Source organism: Platalea leucorodia (genome assembly GCF_965183815.1).
Source record: "Platalea leucorodia genome assembly, chromosome: 1".
In the NCBI taxonomy this organism is placed as follows: domain Eukaryota; kingdom Metazoa; phylum Chordata; class Aves; order Pelecaniformes; family Threskiornithidae; genus Platalea; species Platalea leucorodia.
Window position 1 is genome coordinate 66,366,776 of NC_138823.1, and position 20,820 is coordinate 66,387,595.

The 20,820-nt window shown below is 44.1% G+C and overlaps 1 protein-coding gene across 4 annotated transcripts in view; it reads left to right on the forward strand.

Annotated features, from left to right (window-relative positions):
* CARMIL1 (capping protein regulator and myosin 1 linker 1) overlaps nucleotides 1–17,256 on the forward strand; it is a 200,513-nt gene extending 183,257 nt beyond the window's left edge. Inside the window, exons 34-38 of one of the 4 annotated variants that reach the window (XM_082322077.1) lie at nucleotides 4,394–4,472; nucleotides 7,297–7,530; nucleotides 10,267–10,401; nucleotides 13,033–13,179; nucleotides 16,304–17,256. In XM_082322077.1, the coding sequence (XP_082178203.1) occupies nucleotides 4,394–4,472; nucleotides 7,297–7,530; nucleotides 10,267–10,401; nucleotides 13,033–13,179; nucleotides 16,304–16,440 (732 nt within the window). In that variant the 3' untranslated portion in view covers nucleotides 16,441–17,256. The remainder of the gene's footprint in view (nucleotides 1–4,393; nucleotides 4,473–7,296; nucleotides 7,531–10,266; nucleotides 10,402–13,032; nucleotides 13,180–16,303) is intronic. The other 3 variants (XM_082322078.1, XM_082322079.1, XM_082322080.1) reach the window with 3 other exon arrangements.
* The last annotated feature ends 3,564 nt before the right edge of the window (nucleotides 17,257–20,820 follow it).

Genomic DNA, 20,820 nt, shown 5'->3' on the forward strand with positions numbered 1-20,820 from the left:
GCATATGTTAAAAAAAAAAAAAATCTAGTCCTAATTATCTGTCCGGATTCCCTTCTCTCTCTCTAATTTTCTCCTCTGTGAAGTGCTGGTGCTGGGCAGGAACCCTGCTTCACTTTGCAAATGTGCAGAGTGGAATATCCTTGTGTTGCTCCAAAGCATTTTGTGCCAATGTATTTGCTTGATGCCCATTTCCCTTTGAACTTCCCCATTATCATCCTCTGCTTCCTCCCAGCTGCAGTTGGCATGTTCTAAAAATACCAAGAGATCAGCCTTTTTTCACTCCTCTCTTCCTCTTCAACATGCAGGGCACTCAGATGCTATGCATTCCCCACCGTTATCCCCTGTAATTTGGAAGGTGTTACCTTACGGCAAAGCTCATCTGCAAGCTTTGCTGTGTTTTCCTTCCTTTAACACATTGCAGAATTGTCTTGCTGTGACCAAGCAAGGCACCCGAAGTTCATTTTTACCTTTATTCATAGTCTTATAGTGCTCACCATGATGTCCGAACCATTCCTGCAGACACTGGAGTCTTGTCATAAGCAGATTCATATTAACACAGTAGTCTATAGTTCATTAAAGGGATCCTCAGCATAAAAATGATTCTCTAAAGAAATCACCAGTTCCTAGCTTTCTCATTGGTGCCGAGCAGTGCCCATGAATAGTCTCACTGATTTCTAAAGCACCAAGTTTTCAAGTAAAATGCCATATGATTTTAAATAAGCATTATGCTCTGCCTGTAACTTATAAAATACCAAGCTACTTCAGATTATATGAATTTTTACAACTGCATAAATTCTGTATGCTTGGTGCTCTTCAAGTTCTTAACACTTGTCATCTAAAGTTATTCGGATCTGGAATGATGTTACTGAGGTAGAATATTAGCATATGTAATTTTTTTTTTAAGTGCGGAGAGTAAAAGTCCTCTTTGATGAACTAAGAAAAGTTGTTGCCTTTTCCCAGTGTTTTTTTTCCACCCTTCACTTTTTTCCTGATTGGAAAGGTTATCACTCTTCTTTCAGATTTAATTTTCAAGAAAATAATGCTATTGATCTTACTTTTTTGTTAGATTTTGTAAAAATTGATATTTGTGGAATGCAGTCTTTTTTAATTTTTATTTGAAGAGTGAAAAGAAAACTGAATTGAAATAGGAATCTGTACATAGCAGGGCACTGAGTTACCAATTCTTCATGTTGCTCAGCCACACGAAATTGAACTGCTGTTCAAAAGAATTTTTCACATACTTCATCCTAGATTGCAATATGGAATAATTTAGGTTCGCACTTCTATTCATGAGATTCATGAAGGTGAAAATCATACAGTATCCTGATGGTTGAGCTACAGAAGACAACATCCCACTGCTGTTACATTGTTTGGAATGGGTATGACATCAACTTCCCTAACATCTTCAAATTTATCAGAATTCCAGTATGATAGAAAATTGTATTTTCCTTTAAGGTACAGATGGCGGCTTACATTCTGAGCTATTTTACGTGAAAACAAAGCCAGAAGGAATTTACTATTTCATTCATACCCTACCGCGGTCTTGTTACAGATACAAGTGATGAGCAGGTGCACAGTAGATGGAAAGATGGTAAATGCTTTTTTGTTTTCTTTTGCTTAGAATACAACGTGCGAATTGGCATTAATGGTCGAGAAGAGCATTTGCAGATTAGTGTTGCCTCTAGGCGTACATAAAAAGATCTTTTAGCTCCATCTAGTGCTTACAGCCTGAATTTTTAAATACCTCGAGCAAGACCTATGAGCAGACCGTCATCTGTAACCTGTTTATTCACTCTCGATCGCATCCAACTCTGCAGTATTTCCCAGCCTTGCATGAATTCCTATTAAAAGTAGAGCCTGGTCATTATTCACCTACATGATAAATTCACCTGCATCTATCTGACATGATTGACAGGTTCTCAGAGTAAATTTTTGCAGCAAGTGTTTAGCGTTGTCTCGGGACCACAAGCAGCTTGCAATGTGTGTACAGTAGGTAGCCAAACATGCTAACATCCTAATGGCATTTTTGAGTACTATACTAACAGACGCCACCACTGGCTTTTGTACTGGTCTCTGTACATGGTCATATTTCCCCAGTAGTCCCATAACTAGGGAGGGACTCTCTTAAGTCATTTACTGTAGCTAAGTGTTATGCAAATATCTTCAATATTTACATAGGAAAAGGAGTATTTTGGTGCAAGTTCATGAGAATTCACATTCCATGAAGAAATCGTTGGTAAATTCAGTTCTCAAAAGGTTTTTTTCCAAGGTATGGAAGAAAAATCCAGTAAGTGGATAGTGGTATTCCCTTCAAAAATATATAGCCAAGGCAGTCTTCCAAAGACTTTAGGAGGTGGAGAGTTGAGAATTTAGCCAAAATATCAATGACAGTCAAGAAATGGGAATAAAAACTGAGTTTTCACCCAGTGGTACAAACCATAATCTTCCTGCTAGCTTTGGAGGGGACTTTGTTTTGTCCATAGGGGCACCGTAACTTACCATTCTGGCCCTACAAGCCGTTGCATTTCTAGAGTGCTTCTGACCAGAAGACTTTTGTTGTTTGGCTTACACGTGGTTTCTAACATACAGATGATTTTATACTTAAAACCTCTAGAAATATAATCCCTTAGAGTGGATAGTTATACCTGTATCAGGGTGGTTTTACAGTACAGGACGTTTAATGATGATTCTAATAGCATCCTCCTTAATGTGGTGTGCCATTTTAAGTGCACACCTGTGTTTAGTGGAGAGGTTGGGAGGTAGCATTACCCTGCCCGGTCTTATACAGGAATGGCAGGCACTCAGCATCTCCATCCTTTTCGTTGTTGTATTGAAGAGAGGCTTTGTTTTAGGAGCTGTAAGATTACATGAGCAAAATGGAGGTATCGATAAATCTGTAGGGCCAACCACACTGTTTTCTGCATCATTTCCCAAAATCTGCTTCTCTTGAAATGCCTGTGTTGAATTACCACCACAGGGGAAAGACACGTGGCCAGTGTGGATATTTAGAGATAATTCCTTTATGTTTATATTTAAAATACTATTTTCACTCTAAATCCGCCAATTTTTCTGTAATTAGTATATGCTCCTGCTACTTGTAACCATTCTCTTCCTTCCTACGTTTCCTTTTGTCCAATTTTTATCTACGTGCTATACCTAGCAGTCTTTCAAATTGTAAACTCCAAAGGGCAGTGATCATGTTCGACTCACGCTGCATGGCACATGTTGGAGGTTTCTGAATGCTATGGGACAGTCAGGTCCCAGCACAAGTCATGCAGAGTTGGTGGTGGAGTAGTAGTAGCAGTGTCCTGGACATGTCAATGTGGCTTATGCTTGCGTACATAACCAAACGCAATGGTCGTCAGCACAAATCATTTGCTTTAAGTCATTTGCCACACTGTCTTGAAATAGCAAATCAAGATCAAGACTGAAGCTGCCTGCAAAAGTCTATCCGAACTTTTTTAGTTTCAAAAAAATCTCACTTTTTTGCCTAGACTTATCTTTATAAGGCTTTCTGTCATAGTATGTCCTGCACTTATTTCTATGCACTTTTTGTATCCTCCCGTTTATCCCTCTGCTTAAGCTTTGGTAGCAGGTAAGACAGTAGAAGGAGGCTGATTTTTCTACAAGCACATCGGCTGCATATCTAAACTTCTCCTGGTGAATACACAGGGTTCAAGCTCACTTAGGCTAGAGCTATGATATGACAAAAGTCTCTGCACCTTTTCTTTTGAGGCCAGGTTTTTAGGAAAGCTATTCTTGAGAACAGAAGGCTCGGTAAAATATCAGCACATAAACAAGATGTCTCCTTTCTTTAGACATGGTGAGCATCCAGCAGCCCTTGTGATGGGTATCTTTAAACACCTTTCAAGAAGTAAGGTCTATTTGTTCTTAAAGAAATCCTGTAAATATGCAGGCACTGCCGCTTCTGTAGTTGTAAATTTATCTAAAATAAAAAGTTATTCTTGTATGTGGAAGAGCATACGATCCATTCAGCAGACTTATATTCAAAATCTAGATCTTCAGAAAAAGACTTTTTATTTTAAACCTAAACAAGGAATTTTTAAATAAGGAGCTATCTTTGGAGAAAAGACTGTTTCCAACTAGCACCTTTAGTTTCAACTCCTGTACATTAGCAGACCTGTCGCTTAGGAGGCAGGGTGTCATTGCAGCTTTGCTAGACATGTGGCAGTATTAGTTATCAAATCAGTGTTGTTTTCTTCCTACTTAGATTTCCAGGACCAGAAAGAGAAACAAGGAGAGAGAATCTACCATTTATTACTGCTTTCTCTGCCTTATGACTTCCAAATTAGAGCTTTTTTCCTAACAGAACCACTCAGTTGTATTAATGACAGATAAATTATTAATATGAGAGCTTTTCTCACTCTTTCAGAAACTCGGGAATGACACAACTCCCAGAGAATCTTTTGACACGGCGCTGAGCTCAGAACGACTGGATGGAAGTGGTACAGGTACACTTCGGTTTTCCTGGTATAAACTCTTTCTAGAAAATGCAAAATGCCTAACCTCGAAATCTCACTTCCCTCTCCAGATTGTGTGCCTACAGTTGCTTAAGCAAAATATGAGCTTCTACTAAGTGGAAAGGGCTAGAAACAAAGCTCACTTTTTGTACTGTGTTTGACAGCACTTTTCATGAAGTCAGCTCTAGGGCTGAGTTGATGGCTCAGCTTTTACTCTTGTGCTCCACGTGGCACAGGAGGGGAAGTACTTGGTGCGTGTGCCTGGGGTGCCTTCGAAAGGCTGCTGACTTGTAATGGGATCAGCAAAGCTGAAGCTGAACCCAGGAGCCAGCAAAAATGTCTGTGCACAAAGAAGTGAAACTCCTGAATATACCTGATGACCTAAACATGACCAGTTTGCAAGGTTTATAGTAGTCAGTGCAGGTACCAGCTTCAGTAGTCCTGGCTTTCAGCTGTTAGAATAGACATAGGCAATGGCAGTTGGCTCTTCCCAGGGTTTACCTGGCTTGCCGAGGGTTGTCTGCGAAGCTGTGGAGGGCCCTGGACACTGCAGACATGCACAAAACGACTCTCCATCATGTACAAAGTGGAGTCTAGCCTTGCAGTGCTTACAGCACTGATTCCCTCTGCACCTAGTCTTGCTGTGCCCTTGCCAAGCTGTACTCCTGGGCCCTGACATGGCCGTGCCTACAATGCAGCCATCTCAGGACAAGATGAAATTCTGGTCTCTGTGCATACTTTTGGGGCTGGCCAGTGAAGTGTTTAAAAGGGATTCAGCTCTGGTGGTTTGTGTGTATCACATTCACTGGACTGAAAGAAGTCGGCTGAACTAGGAAATCCAGGTCCAATGAGCGGCAGTAAGTATACTGCAAGCACAGCACACAGGGTTGCCAAAACATACAGAAGCAAGGCTGAAAAAGCAAGCTGAAATCAAAATCCGAATGTGGCCATCTTGGTTGAGCACTTCAGAAATTGATTTTGAAGTTTTATACCTTTCTAAAGCTAATTTTAAAAGACAGCATATTCAGAGCATGCTGAACTCTATAAATCAGTGCTTTTAAAGCCTGCTTATCTTTTGAGGAGGACCTTGTGTACTGTATGTGTCTCCTGATATCATCAAACTGAAGTCAGAGGAGCAAGAATAGTCTGTGCTTGGGGCATTAGGGTAGCTGGGGGTGTCTGACCCCAATTTTTCTCTGGTCCTTATCTCTGTATATGACACGTTTCACCCCCACCTCGCTGCACTGTGCATGCCCCTTCCTTTTGGCCTCCAGCTGTCAGTTCGTTCTGTACCACTCTTGCTTGAGAGTTCCCTGAGGCTGCTCTTCACTGTTGCGACTACAATTTGTCTTTGTTTTGGGTTAATTTATTTTAACTTACTGTGTTCTAATAATATTAGTAGGCCTGAGGTTAGGAAGGCAAGAAAGAGAGTTAATGGAAAATTGCTGGATGTTGCTACAGGAAAACTATAGATAGCGATGCAGAAGGAGAATAAGGGGTTTTTTTATTCCTTGCTTCGTGTCTGGATGTTGCCTGCTTTTTTGTATGCACACACGCACAGATGGAGAAGGTGTCCTGCTGTTTTGCTTGTAGCACGGAAGTCTATTGCGTACATGCAGACAAAAACTCTCCCTGTCACGCACTCACACAAACATATATGGGCCACACAACTCTATAGTTTGCTAGAGTTTAACTCCAGCTGGGCTGGAAAAACAGCTACATAAGCTGGAAAACGTATTGGAGATTGGCTTGCGACAAACTATAGCAACGCTCCCCTCCCTTCCACTGCCATTAAAATGTCCGTGCTCAGCACTTTTGTAACAAGTAGGATTTCTGCATGGGAATAGCAGGTAGGTAGCTCAAGTCAGCATCTGTGAGCACATTCTTGGCTTTGCCAAGTACCAAGGCTACCAGTCTGCATTTCAGTTAGTCTGTAATTCTCTTCTGAGGATAAAGATGTGACAATTGTTCAAAGTCCCAAACTAACATAAAAGTTCCAAAATTATCATTATATCTGCTACATACAAGCCTTCAACCTACTGAAAGCTGCAGAGTAGGAAAGTAGGGTGGGCATTTTGCTTGTTTGCAACCTAGAGTCTAGCAGGCTTTCTACCAACTTGCACAGCTAGATAGGACTGATTTATTGCTTGGAAGTCAGTGTAGCTTTATCTGTAAATACCTTGGTCTTTGTTTGGGATAAATAATACGTTGATAAACTTGCTAATGTGTGGAAACCCTAATCCGTATACAGTATTATTAGATAAATCAAAATATTATATAAAGAATACTTTGATCTCGGCTAAGTTTCAAAATCTCCTCTAGAGCTTGCTAAAAGCAACAAATAACAAGATGTAGCCTGCTGATCACACATTTGGGATTTATTTTCTGGGCCAGGATTTCTCTGTTGATCTTGGATACCCAGCCTTTTGTCTGTAGAGGCACAAAACAGCCAAAGGCTGCCTTTTCCACTGATCCATCGCTGCTTTCTCAGCAGGTAGGCCGTACCATCTGCTCCCAGAAGTATGAAGGAAGAATAAGGTCCAGCCAGCCATCATCCCAAATATATTAAAAAGGGGGAGATGCCATCACCTCTGAGGGAATTGAATTATGAAGCTTAGCATGTGTAAGAACTAGCAGTTTTAGATGCTTTTCTTGCAGCGATTTTGAATGAAATGTTAAGAGGTCCTCTTACACACTCACATAGCAGTGCAGCAGTGATACATGAGCTAATGATGGCATTTTCCACACAAGCATATCTGTGCACAGAGCCTTCCATGTTGCAGAAGACTTTATTTTATGTGTCTCTTTATTTTAGTGCCTAAACTCCAGCAGACCCTTCCAGAGAGTCGGTTTGCCTCGAATAAAGGTGACTCCATCTCAGCATCATCAGAAAAAAATTCAAAAGCTGAACCAAAGGCAGAAGCTGGTGTAAAGGCAAGAAGTTCTTCCAATACACCGACCAGCCCAAAACCCCCACTGCAGTCAACAAAGCCCAGCCTGGCAGGACGACCCACGGTGCCACAGAAACCACGCTCTGCCTCTCGTACTGGTGAGGAGCTCTTCTGGGCGTTCGTTATCCCCAGCTGGGTACTGGGTTTCTGTGGGCTATGGAGGAGACACCCATGGCCACATCCTGAACAGAAGTTAAATGCAGAGGGACAGGTTCTTCAGTCACTTGCTCTTGGCTTGCATCCTTCTTTTCCACCTCCCTCTGCCCTAATTCAAATAAATTTATTAAAACGGTGTAATCTGTGATCCGCAGTAGTAAAGCCTGAGGAGAAGCAATAGCAGCAGTGACAGAGCTGTTTTGAGTTAGCCTGCTTTTATGGAAGAGGAGAGCATAGAAAGCTACTTAAGCATCAAAGCCCTGTTGTAGCAGCACTGACAAAAATAACTGTATTTTCTCTAAACACCTGGCTCTAAATACTAAAGTCCTCGGGGTTTTCTGGCAGGCTACTCTTAGTCCCTCGAGCAAATGCCTGTTATTCTCAATAACTTGCACAAACGGATTGTCTCTCGCTCTCTTTTTCCTTGTTTTGCCCTTGTTTCTTTCCTTATTGCTTTTGACTGGAAATAATTGTAACTGTGCTTTTATAACCCTGCAAGACTGCCAGGTGAATGACTATTAACTTCTGCTCTGTCCTAACCTCCTGCCCAGATATTATCTCAAGGTTTCCAATCATGGGAAATATTTCACCAGTTCTCCCATACATTTGTCTGTCTGCTATTTAATAGGCCAATGTCACAACCCCCTCTTCCCAAAGTGCAGCCGCTGCAGTTGAGGGGAATTACATGCTAGTTACTGACTCCCTCAGTAGCTATGGCAAATATGGCTTATTAATTGATAATGACTGAAAAATGTGAGCGTAACCATCTGTAAGAGTTTGCAGACCTCTAGGCTTTTCCCATACTCACTGTTGACTTTAGAAAGATGTCATTTCTGGTGAGGATGAGGGGGCAGAGGGGTATTATAGCCTCTTCCCTGCCCTTGATGTGTACCTGAGCATTACTTAGTCTCTGCACTCCAGTGGGTAGAATGTTTCAAGTACAGAACCACCTTCAGGTTTTAGATGACTTTAATTTTATTTTATTGGCCATTTTAGAAATGGCCATAAAAGTGAGAGGCACTGGGTAAGATGCTCATGAAGATGAATACAATAGGAAAGCATGGCTTATTTGGTGAGGCTTAATCTGTAAAATAGGCAGTGTGTTATCTCAAAGTCTTAGGTATCAGAAAGACCTGAGCTATCTGTTTCTGCCAGCTCATATTTCCTGCAGAGAGAGCATAGTGTGGGTTTAACACAGAGAGTAATTAGTATTTACTCATAATAGGCCAGCTCCTCGGGTGGCAGCAAAAGCAGCACCATCTCTGTTGCAGTCTAACTTCTATCCTAGTACTTGTAGCAACCTGCTGGCGAAGCACGCCCAGGCGACGTGATGAAGAAGCCAAGCAATAATCCTATTTATGCTCTTGCTCCTGCCGTTGTTTCCAGCAGTGTGGCCAAACTAGTGGTAGCAAATTTTTGCTAAGCAATCTGAGGGCAAAGGAGTACAGCTCGGATGTCCACAAATTATCAAAGACTGAAAGTGGCTCTTCAATAAAGCACATAACAGCTTTAGTTCAGAAATATATAGCTGTGTTTGCCAAGCACTGTGCTCATCCATGTGTTGATACTGAGCTTCCCAAAGCAACTGGCCTCGCAGGCGCATCAAAAGTGTGGAGAAGGTCCTAGAATTGATGTATCTGTTCAAGATTGAGCTACATTTGGAAGGTCATCGCTTTCCTTTGCTGAAAGTAAAAAGATTGACTCCTTTGTGGTGACTTCTCAACAGTGAGATAAATTCCTATTAAATTCCAGTATGCAACTGAATTAACTCATTGTACAAATATGAGATACAGGTGATACTGAGTTCCTTTTTCTTTCTACCAATACTAATATGTCTTCGTAGTTCCTCTGTTGCGTACACATGCCACTATTTACTCCTTGGAAAGCAAACATACAAGCAGTTTAAGTAATCCATTGTAGCTGTACTTCCCTGCTGGCCAAACAAAGGCTGTCTAGTGTAAGACTGAAAAGGTCTTCCTGTAAGGACTGTAAAGATGGTAGTCAACTTGCCATACATAACGCATATCCAGCCTTTTAGAGAAACAAGATATCCAGATGGTTTAAACTATCGATTTGAATTTAAATTCCAGATTTCCTCACAGTCTAGAGGACACAAAGTATTTTTTATATTGAGAAAATATTTGCAGGTGCTATCATGTTATGAACCAGCAATTTATTGCTGGAAGTAGAGAGTTCTGTAGGCTATTTATGAAATTTGTTTCACTGGTTCACTTTTATGCCTTATAATGTGGAACAGGACATCTGAATTGATCAGTTCATTATGTTTCAGGACAATAAAAATATAAATAGAACAAATATTTCCAAAAATCCATCCAAAATAATTTTCAGCTCTTCTTTACAAGTTGCATAGTTATGTCTTGCAGGAAATTCAGTTGGTCCCATCAGACTTCTGTTTGTGTTACAGCAGCAGTACACATTAAAACTGCTGAAATGGATATCTTTGCTTTGGCTATTAAAATTCCTTCACACCTGGATTGAGGGCCATCATGTGTTCTTTTGACATAATGTAAATTCCTGAATCCCTCTTTTTCTGACACAGATTCTAGCTGTTTCTTGTTTGCATGTTGTGTTGAGGTTTGGCCCATCATAACAGCACCATTTCTGTGAGCTACAGCGCAAATATAACTTCTCACCCTTTTGTTCATGGTGCTCCACAGAGGATGCTCCGGAGTCTCCCTCCGGCCCCAGCTCCCCAAAAGTTGCCCTGCTTCCACCTGTGCTGAAGAAAGTTCCTTCTGATAAAGAAAAGGATGGTCAGAGCAGCCCCACAGTCAGATCATTTTCTCAAGAAGGTAGGAGTGTTGGTATAATTGTTGTTCCAGCGTGCTTGTCTTCTACTAGAATTCGATGTGTCATTGTCCCCTGATTTGTTTTCACTTGGAAGGGAAGAGGGTTATTCTTTTGGAGGAAAAAAGAGCAAGGAAAGTGTATCTGGTCACCTGTTCCCCATCTCCTCCACCCATGGGTTGGTGCTCTATATTTTCTTCCTTTGATCAAACCAAGTGAAAGATGAATCCCTTGGTGTTAATAATGTAGCTGAAGAATTAAGGGACTCTTGTGTATATTATGGTTTAGTTTGGTCTGAATCGAGATGCTGATTGATATTGGTCACACACAATAATGTGAAATGCAGCTCTGTGGTTCAGTGCATTTCCAGGGGAGCAGCCACGACTTTGCTCCTTGCAGCCAGCCTGTTGCTCTCTTTGTACTCCTCCTTTCTGTGGGGTTGCTGCATGTGACTGAGCTCACCTCCTCCTCGGGCAACGTGTCTCTGTGTGCCAGGGCAGGGCTTGGTACGTTTTACACACAACAGTAGGCTGCTGCCATGTCTTTGCTGCTTTTCACGTGTGCGCTGGATCTCTACTTTTGCTGATGCGTTTGCTTGTCCATAGTTGGCGCTTAGAAGAGCTAAGGCTTTCTCTGATACCATAGGATATGTGGAGAAGCAGTCACAGAAATATCGCTCAATGTGGTGTTAGCTGGCACAAATGACAAGGTTTGACATCTGGGGTGAGACTTCTTCCTTCCTGGGACTCTCCTGAAGACAGACAGTGAGCCCCGTTTCCATCCCAAGGTGATTCCCATCACTTAAGCTGTGAGACAAAGGGGTGCCCTTTCACACTCTGCCAGCAGTTTTTCAGAGTGCAGGATGGGGCCAGATGAGTCAAGGCAGATGCGTAACACCGGGTTGTGAAGACTGAGCAGTTGTGCTGCCCACAGAGCCCACTGTTACCCTCTAGATGAGAGTTGGGGCAAAGCCATCCCCAAAGCGGGATGGTCCAGAGATGTATTTTGAGAAGCTTCTTCCTTTCTCTCCTAAAACCACCGTTTCCTTTATGAAATGACTTATCTCATAGTCTGGGTTTTGCTCTGCTTGCAAAATGGTTGCTGTGGTGGCTACCCTTTGGTAACCACATGTCAGCAGATGCCAAGTATCTGTCTACAGATTGTGGCTCTCGCTTCAGCCACCTGTATGATGCTGTTGGGCTGCTCTTGTGCCATAAAAGTAGCCCAGCAGAACCACCACAGTCTCGCTGAGTTATGTAGAGCTAGTAGGGCATGGCACACCCAAGGACCTCTCCTGTGCCCGGAAAGGGCTGAGGGTTCAGACGGTCCATGTTGCCAAAAGCTGCAGCAGTTTGTGGCTCAGGGTCCAGAAGAGGCATCAGGGTGTCTGAAGTGCCTCCCGGTGGCTGTGGCATCATGAAGGCTGCAAGGCAGAACAGGACCTGTTTTTTTTTTTTCCTGCCTTTGGTACCATCAGAGCCTGTGTTGAGAGAGGTGAACCGGGCTAGAGCTTAGGGATCAGACTGGCTACACTGGTGCCATCATGTTGAGAATGGTTGCAGCCAAAGGCTCTTGCCACAGCAGACTCTCTCAGCTGCTGTCTGATGACTGCCTATGCCAGAGTCCTTGTTTTCTCACCAGCTTTTCACCAGACTGTGAGAGAATGCTTGTTGCTACATAACTAGAGAAACACAATGTAATGGGACTTGCTGCAGGTATATTTTAACTTGAGGTTAACCTCATCGTTTCTGTGCTATATGCCTGCTCCATCTCCCTGTCATGAGAGGGGACACATTGGAGAAGCAGGGAATGTGGGATCGTAACTACAGTCTTTTTGTGCTACAGCAATCTCTAACGCAGCAGAGATCTGACGAGGTTTTGCAGTTTGTGGTTGTCACATGAGAAGAGGGACAATCGCTTTATTTTTAACACGTCTTTGCTGTTTGCAAATCCTTACACGAAAGGATCAGACACTGTGCTTTCCTCACTCCTTGCTCCCTTAGACCTCCGCAGACGACTTGGCCAAACACAGGGTTTTCTAGTTGCCGCTACATTGCACTGTACGAATTTTATCAATAATAGTTTAGAATGGCTAAAACTGGGTTTCCAGGTCCTTACGGAGCTGCTATCCTTTGCACAAAATTGTTTGGGAAAGAGTAAATTCTGTTTCTTTTATTTTTTATTCTTTTTCATGTTTTTCTTTTTCTTTATTACTTCCTCATTCAGTCATTCCTCTGTCCTTGCTTTCTGCCACCTTTCAGGCTAGCATGCTCAATTTATTTCTGCAACTGGTAAATCAATGCAAATCTGCCTAAGTTAGTAAACAAAATTATATCTCCAGAAAGCTGCAAATTAGATTATACTTGATTATAACATTGCTTTATGTTAATGAGTTTGTACTTTGTGGGACAGTCTCAAAATACACCTCTCTTGCATGGCATACCTGTAAGATCAGGCTGCAGTTACCAACGTACGCAAATATCTGAACTAAATTTAAGCAAGCATCTGGCATATTGATTAATTACTCTTTGAGTCATTGATTAAATGGGATGGATAAGTGAAATTATTTATATTACTTTCCGTACGTGGGCCTACAGAACAGCTAAGGGGTATAAATTAATCGTTTTCCCTGCTAGAGCAAACTGGAGATTGTCAAAAAAGAGATACAGCTCATGACTGTGCCAAGCCATCTGGCAGCGTGAAAATCGCTTCGGGGCAGTATTCTACCAGTGCAGAAGAGGAAGCTAATGTGCTTGGGCAGAGGAAGGCAGAGCCCACTTCTGGTTAGAAGTTTTCGTTTTTCATCGAGACGGCGCTTGATAACTGGCACTAACAATCGTTAAGAAATGGTAATAGCAAAGAAGCCACAAAAAGCTGTGGGTTTGTCGTTGGATTATGAGAAAGGTAAAAATCTCATGGGACTATAATCATCGTTCTGTCCCCATGGGAACTACGTGGCGTGAAAAAATTTCCAGATAAGAAATGTGTGTGCGTTTTTCCTTCATGGCGACACCAGTGACCAGCACCATATAGCACCTGCAGCCCCTCTGCAGAAGAGGGCTCATTACAAACCGCGATTGCATATTGCAGTGACGCTGGCACACCGCCGTGTAAGTACGCCGCAGGTAGACTGCCCGCTGCTTTGTGTGCGTACATACCTTTCCTTTTTAAGATGCGTGCACTGAAGTATTTCAAAATACATTTCAGCCTGAATATTGTTAGTGCCAGTTTCAGTACATCACTCACAAAACCATTTGAGAACTGGGTAAATAAGATTATTTTGACATAGTACTTTGATTTTCAGCTGAATAAACAAACAAAAAAAACACCAAGAGAACCCAAACCCAGCATGCCTAAGCCATGCTTCCTGAAGAGCAGCTTTGACTGATAGTGAAATTGTTCAGTAGGCTATAAAAATGTTTGGTTGATCTATGTGTTTTTAAAATATAAAAGCTCCTGTTCTCAAATGGTACGTGTTTACATGCTTCTCTTTACCTCTTAACTGGTTTGTTTAAGCAATGATTCAAAATTACTTTTTTTCTGAAGTATTTTAATGAGGTATTTGAACATCTTATGCAACTACATTTACCCACAGTTTTTCTCTTTATAACACATCATGTATCCCTTTTGTAACATCCTCAGCCCAAACTGATTTCCTTTTCATATTGTAGAATCAAACTGAGCCCACCCAGACTTGGAATGTCTCCTCCCCATCATAATCAAATTATTATATTTTAGTTTGTTCTAAGATACATCTCTGATAAAGTAAGTTTCAAAAGCTGAGATGCTGCCGCGGATCTACGCAGGTCACTTGTGTATGGCTTCATCCAGGGCAAGGGTAAGCTCTTGTGGCAGAAGCCCGCTTGCAGTATGTGGACTTAAATGCCTGATATATTTTTCAGGCATTTTTGGGGCGAACTACCTGTCTTGATTTATCAGGCCATAAACTAAAACAGCTGCTGCAGGATGTGTTCTGGGTTTTGTTTGAAGAGTGAATGGAGGCCAAACAAAGGCCAAGTAATTACTAAGAGGTAAAAGTATCAAGAATGACTCAAAAATTTCCAGGCACCTATTTCTTTGAAAAGCAGTGGTGTTTGGGAAGGTGGAAATGCCTAAATTTTTTTTTACAGAATTTAGGTATCTTAATCCTCTTCAATTCCATTAAATAGCTTTAAAAACCTTCCTCAAATACCTTCCCTCTTCTTTCCCAACTCGCAAGGCTGGGATAAGAATGCAGCGAGCGGGTAGCTGCTGGCTCTCATTTCTTCCCATATTTTGTCTAGTACAAATAAGGAAACAAGTATTTTGGACTCAGGAGAACTATTTGGGTACCAAATGCACCGTGTGTGCGGAGGTGGGTCTCCGCAAGACGCGCGCTGGACGTCTGCGTTCTGCTTTCACCACGGCAGAGATCCAGGCCTGGGCAATGCCTGCAATGCCTGTGCAGAATGAAAACAGGCCGGAGCTTCCCGTCCCCTGTTCAACGGCCCGTTGGCACGCACCAGCGCTGCCAGGGGAGTCGCGCTGGCTCCCCAAGGATACCGGGAGCATCCCTGCTGAGGCTGCCCCAGCAGCGTGGCAGCGTCGGCTCCCTCGGGATCCCTCTCTGCATCTCCCACGTGCCCGGCACAATTTGAAACAGCCACGGAGATGCGTCGGCGACAGCCTGCTGCCTGCCCCTGCCGTGGCTGGAGCTGCACGCTGGTGGCCGGGCCGGCTGTCCCTTGCGGCGGTGCAGCTCTAGGTGAGGGGTACGCAGCAGAGGAGAGGTGGTGCTTCACGGCCACCGCGGCTGCTGGTGCCTTGCTAAGAGAGGCGTGCACAAATGTGAAGAGGCACAAGGATTGGTGTGAACCAAATCCGGATGTCCTTACCTGAAATGGTGGAGCAAAGAAGGTCTCGTAACTGTAACATTTAGTTTTTGTGGGGGGTGAAGTGAGGTGACTTGCAACAAAGTCACGTTTAAGGGCCACTGTGTGTATAAAGGTTCATTTTAATTGGAAGTATGAGGTTTCTAAAGCGATCAGTCCTTGTGTAAGGTCACCCCCATTGATGCGTATAATAACCCGCTTGTTACCATGGCAATTGTAGACCACTGATTAGATCAGAAATCTTAACAAGGTTTTACAAACCTTTATTTCAAAGCTCATAGGTTTGGGGAAAACCCTGGCCTTACAGAGGTTTTAGAGTGCTGGGCGAACAAAATGGGTACTGTTTGCATTTAGATCATGGGAAGGAGGTATGTCCTGCTCTCTCCACTGCTGAGCACAGCAAGGTGCAGAGCCCGTGGTCTCCGCTGGAGGAGATGCAGGTGGGGCTCAGAGCCATGGGTGTCCCCCCGCCCCGTCAGGGACCTGGCAGTGCTGCCTGGGGCAGGGAGCAGCAGTTCGGGTAACTTCGGTGCCAAGGCGAATGTCTGTCCTGATTAAAGCTGCTGAGTCAAAAGGGAGAATATAGATATGTCCTGCTAGGGGGACAGGCCTGCCTGGGACATGCGCCGCTGGTCTGAGGGGTGCCCAGCGAGGATACCCACCTGAGCAGTCAGGAGCGCGTCCTCTGAGATCCAGCCCAGCTGGAAAAAAGGATGCTGTTCTGGTTTTGAAGTGGTGTGATGAGAAGAAAGTCTCCAGGCTGTTTCTAACTCCAACGTTTATCCGTGTCACAGTGAAGTACTGAGTTGCATATTTCAAGTTTGCCTGCTTGCCAGCCAGCAGTGGCTCAAACTCTCTCTCCTCTCTCACCTTTTTCTGGATTGAAGAATTAATGGACCTATGCTACTCCCACTAGTGCAAATGAGTTCGGTGGGAGCAGGAGCAGGTCCTGTGTGCATGAATGACTTTTGTTTTTATTATTTTTCTCCCTCTCTCTTCTACAGTCATTAATAAGACCTATTTCTGTTTTATACAGCTGCGAAGAGAAGCCCTGGGCAGCAGTCTCATGAGTTCCAGGAACTGAAGCAGAGGTCCTTAAGCAAAGACGGCCATCAGGGAAGCAAGTCCAGTGACTCTGGCGAAGAAGCAGATAAAGATTTTATTTTTGTTTAGCAATCAGTACATGTGCTTCATAGCGCAAGAGCTTTTTATAACAATCAGGGTACAGCAATCAACAGCCCTTCTCGCCAGCTGCTCTTTTCACCACAGGTACATTTCCATGCAGAAAACCTGTTCTTCCAATCGTGATTTACAGTACACTCACTTGGCATCGATTCGGTCCTTAATTTCTGTTCTGTACAATGCAGACATTCCTTTCCATGCCTTTGCTAAAGCCAGCGATTCTTTCATGTATTCTACTTGAATTTCTCTGAAGCAGCTACAAGGAGTGCCCTGCGTTAGGGCATTTAGAAAGCAAAGCAAATTAACTGGACACTGTCTTACACTAATACACTGTACAGCAGGTAATGTGTTGTACTGCTGAATGTAAATGTGTCAGATCTGCACGTGACTTACCTATAAATATATTCTTGCGGTATGCAATTGCACATTGTAATTATATTAAAAGAGCACACTAATAAAATAATTTGTATAGATTATATATATTAAATGCTTGGGTATGGTTTTTACATTCTCCCATAGGGAGCTTCTTTCTTCCTGTTCTCGTACTGTACATAAAGCTCCAACGCTTACATTTGTGTACCGTCAAAAAGCACAACAGAGAAGGATTTGGATGACGTATAATCATGGTATGCTACCACATTCATATATTAATGTATATAGTTGACTGGAATGAGGGCAATTGAAATTTTATTAATATTGGTGTTTTCTAAAGGCCTTCCTCAGTTCTGTCTGCATATTAGCTTCCTTTCAGTGTGTAATTCTACGAAAAAAATAGTTCAACATCTGTAAAAACATTTCAGCTTTTGAGGGAGGGGGTGCAAATTTCACAGCTACCCACTTACATTGCAGGTTGAAGGGATTTTATTCATATGTATATTTGTAACAATAAAAAATGATTTTACAACTGAAACACTTGTCTTTGTACAGCACTATTTGTGGTCTGAAGGTCTCTGCTCTTTGAGTGATGGCATTGTGTCAGGTAGACAAAGCGTGCAGTTAAGACAAGACCCGGATAATCTTTTTCTGCTTCTAGTAAAATGTCTGTTCCTGCTGAAAGGGACACGTACACATCATCTTCATAAAACCGCTGAAAGAAGATCTCTTTGCTAATCTCCTCCCTTGGGATCTTCGGCAAATCAGCCTTCACGTGAGCCAGAAACACCTGCTACCTGAATTCTCTCTTTTGGCTCCATAGGACAAGAACAAAATGGTTTTGGTAACTCTCTCCCAGGAGCAATTTCCCTGGCCCTGCTGTGGCTTCTTGCCTGGGTAGAAATGCTCAGATACCTGTCTGTCAAATGACCTGCTGTCTGATCCCTCTGCACGTACCTGCTATTGCCACTTCTCCTATTGCAGGATAAAGGGCTGCTAAGTCAAAACAGTAGCCTTTTATACCAGCACATCTTAGAAGCACTTCGTGGAGGTTTACATCTCAAAAGTAGGCTACAAGGCTGTGGGCAAGCGGTCCTGAAGGCTGGGGGTTTGCCCCTGGGGTGTGCACTGTCTTGAAATTCTGCACTCGTCTAAAATCATTAAGAGAAAGTTCTTCATTTTCACATACATATATTCTTGATTTATTGGGCATCAGTGAGAACAAAAGACAAATGGCAAATGAAAACTTGAGGTGCTTGTATTAGAAAGGAACAATAATCCAGCCATAAATAAACTGCAATTTTTATTCCCGTAGGACATGGAGAAGACAACTGTCGGAGAAGTGTAAGTATACAAGAAGGGTTGCCTGAATCGTTGGTTTTGGGAATTTACGAAAATTAACAGCAAGGTTTCTGGTATTAACTTAAAAACAGAAAAATAGACTCAACTTCCAACTGCTGAGAATTTCTCTTACTTGTGCTTGATGTCCTTCTCACCAGTCACCTGAGAGATTGCACTGGTCCCACTGTGAGAAATCGCAGCAATAGTGGGTGCCCATCACCCTGGTATCAGTAAACCAAAGACAGGGATGTCTGAAAAGCTGTAGAGAAAGTATGGGTTGGTGCTGACAAACACAAGAAGAAGAAAAGCTGTAGTGCTGTAATAGTTGTCTGCTGGACTATAAAGGTTTCATTAGACAGCAATGCTTTTCTGTATAAAGCCTTTCCAGTCTTTATTCCAGCCATCAGTGTGTTGTGGGCAGGCGGAGTGGTGGAGAAATGACTTCAGAGGAGTGCTAGTGGGAGCTCTTGGAGACCTGGGGCTTGTTTTGGGGGGGTGGGTTTGGGTATGGGGAGGGAGCAATAACGTTCATTTTTTTACTGTCTTTCTGCCTGGTGAGCCCAGCACTGTCAGCCCGATTGCAAAGAATTCACGTGGCATCTAGAGCACCCCCTTGTACCTCCTCTACATTTAAGAAATAATGACTTTTATTTTCAGTATCTCAAGCCCGTAGAGGCCTTGGGTAAGTGCCAGTGTGTTTCGGGGAAGGAGCAACCACCGCAGCCTGGTGCCAAGCCAAGGCGGGTGGGACGTTTGGGGGGTGACGGCTCCAGGGGGCAGGGGAGGTGCTGCCTTTCCACGAGCTGCCGGCCCTCCGAAGCAGGTGTGCGGCCGGGGGAACCCTCCTCGTTTCTCTCCTTGCCGCCCCGCAGATGCTCTGCGGTCAGTCCCCGTGCTCCCCGCCTGTCCCGGGCCGTGTGCTGCCCCGGGAGGGCGAGGGGCAGGGCCCAGAAGCCCCATTCAGCTGCTTCGGTGGGATGCCAGTGGCAGAGATGCCTGGAGCTCCTGGGAGGCTGAACAGAGAGATCAGCTAGCGGTACCACTGACGAAAAGTGCTGCTGCTTGTTCTCCCAGGGCATCTGAAGCATCTTTGAGTACCGCCTATGCTCTGCGTTCCTCCACGTGCTGGAGAAGGGCTGTGGCTGCCTGCCAGGGTCCAGCGTGAACTCGGACAGCTCTACACCACGTCTGCAGCACCTGCTTCCCACTCCCTGCTAAAGGAGGTTAAAATCTGGCTGATAGATTTTGAGCATTTTGAAGTATTCCCTGATGAGCAGTAACAACAGTAAATAGCTGCTTCCTAAGATGCGAACAGCAATTGTCTTAAATCCTCCCCTCCACCAGAGCCATCCAGCCGGGCTGAAACGATTTGGGAATTAACGTGGCCCATTAGTCACAAATCTGCGTGACCCACCGCACTTAACTGAGAGCTGCCAACGGTGCGAGCTCTTGCTGCCACTGCTTATTAACTGATTAATGCGGAGGTGATTTCTCTCTCCTGTCGCATAGAAAAAAAGCGACTGAGAAACATTTTCTAGGAAAATACCAGAAAACTCTGCTCCTGTTTGAAATGCTGCTTTCTTGTGGTCACGAGAGCCGTGCTGCTTTCCCCACACCCAGGGATGCTAATGCTGGGTGGGCTGTGCCCGAATCCCACCTCTGGAGATTATCCCTGCTTGTGCTGAAGCTGGGGGCAGGTTTCAGGTAGCGACACTGTCCTTTGCCTCTCCTGGAGCTGGGGCCCAGGGGGTCTCTAACAAATGCAGTGCAGGTGAGGACCAGAGATTATCATTTAATGCCAGACTCCTGCTGATCAGGCCCAGAAAGCAGCGTGGTCTTTCCCTGTCCTCAGGAAGAGTCTGTAAATGGGGAGGGTGAAAATTGCTACATAAACACACGGTGATGAAATTCTCTTTCCTTCAAATGTAGGAGATGATAACAAAACCCAGTTGTCTGAATCGTTCCCTCAGCACCGTCCTCCCTTGCCCCCTCCCTGTGAGCCCTTTCCCCAGCTCCGGGCCAGCAGCCGGTGCCCAGGGCCTCTCTGCCTTGCCCATGCCCAGCCAAAACCCTCCAAACTCCTTTGGATGCCCCAATGGCATTGCCAGCAACTCTCTCAAAGGCTACAAACTGCTCACTGGATAATTAAAATGCCGTCAGTTTGTTGCATAAACATTAACTTCTGTCCTGCTAAAGAGAGAAAAGTGCTGCCTTGGGTTGGCTTCCACCTCCCCATCCTGGATGTAAGGGATCACAGGAAGATCTGCCAGGCACCTTCCCTCCCTCGGGCCACGACTGCGCCTCTCTTCAGCAGGCACCGCCGACAGCTGGCAGCTTAAAATGCTGCTCTGATCATTGCCTATGGAAATCTTCTTTTCCCTTCGTGAAACAGATTTCCCCAGCTCTGAAGGGCAGTTTTCCAGCCTTCAGGATTCGCTGGCAGCGTCGAGGCTTCAGTGGATTCGGCCTTGGGACTCCCGCCATCTCATGCTCCCCTCCTGTGCCCCATCTTCATCCCTTGAGACACAGAAATGGGTGGAAAACTGTCCAGAGCATCTCGGCCAAAGGCACTGGGGCTGCAGGCTTGTCCTCATGGGGCTGCTCCTTGTCCTGGCACATGGCCGGGCTGTAACAAGGGTGGAAGGGCCATGGGGTGTC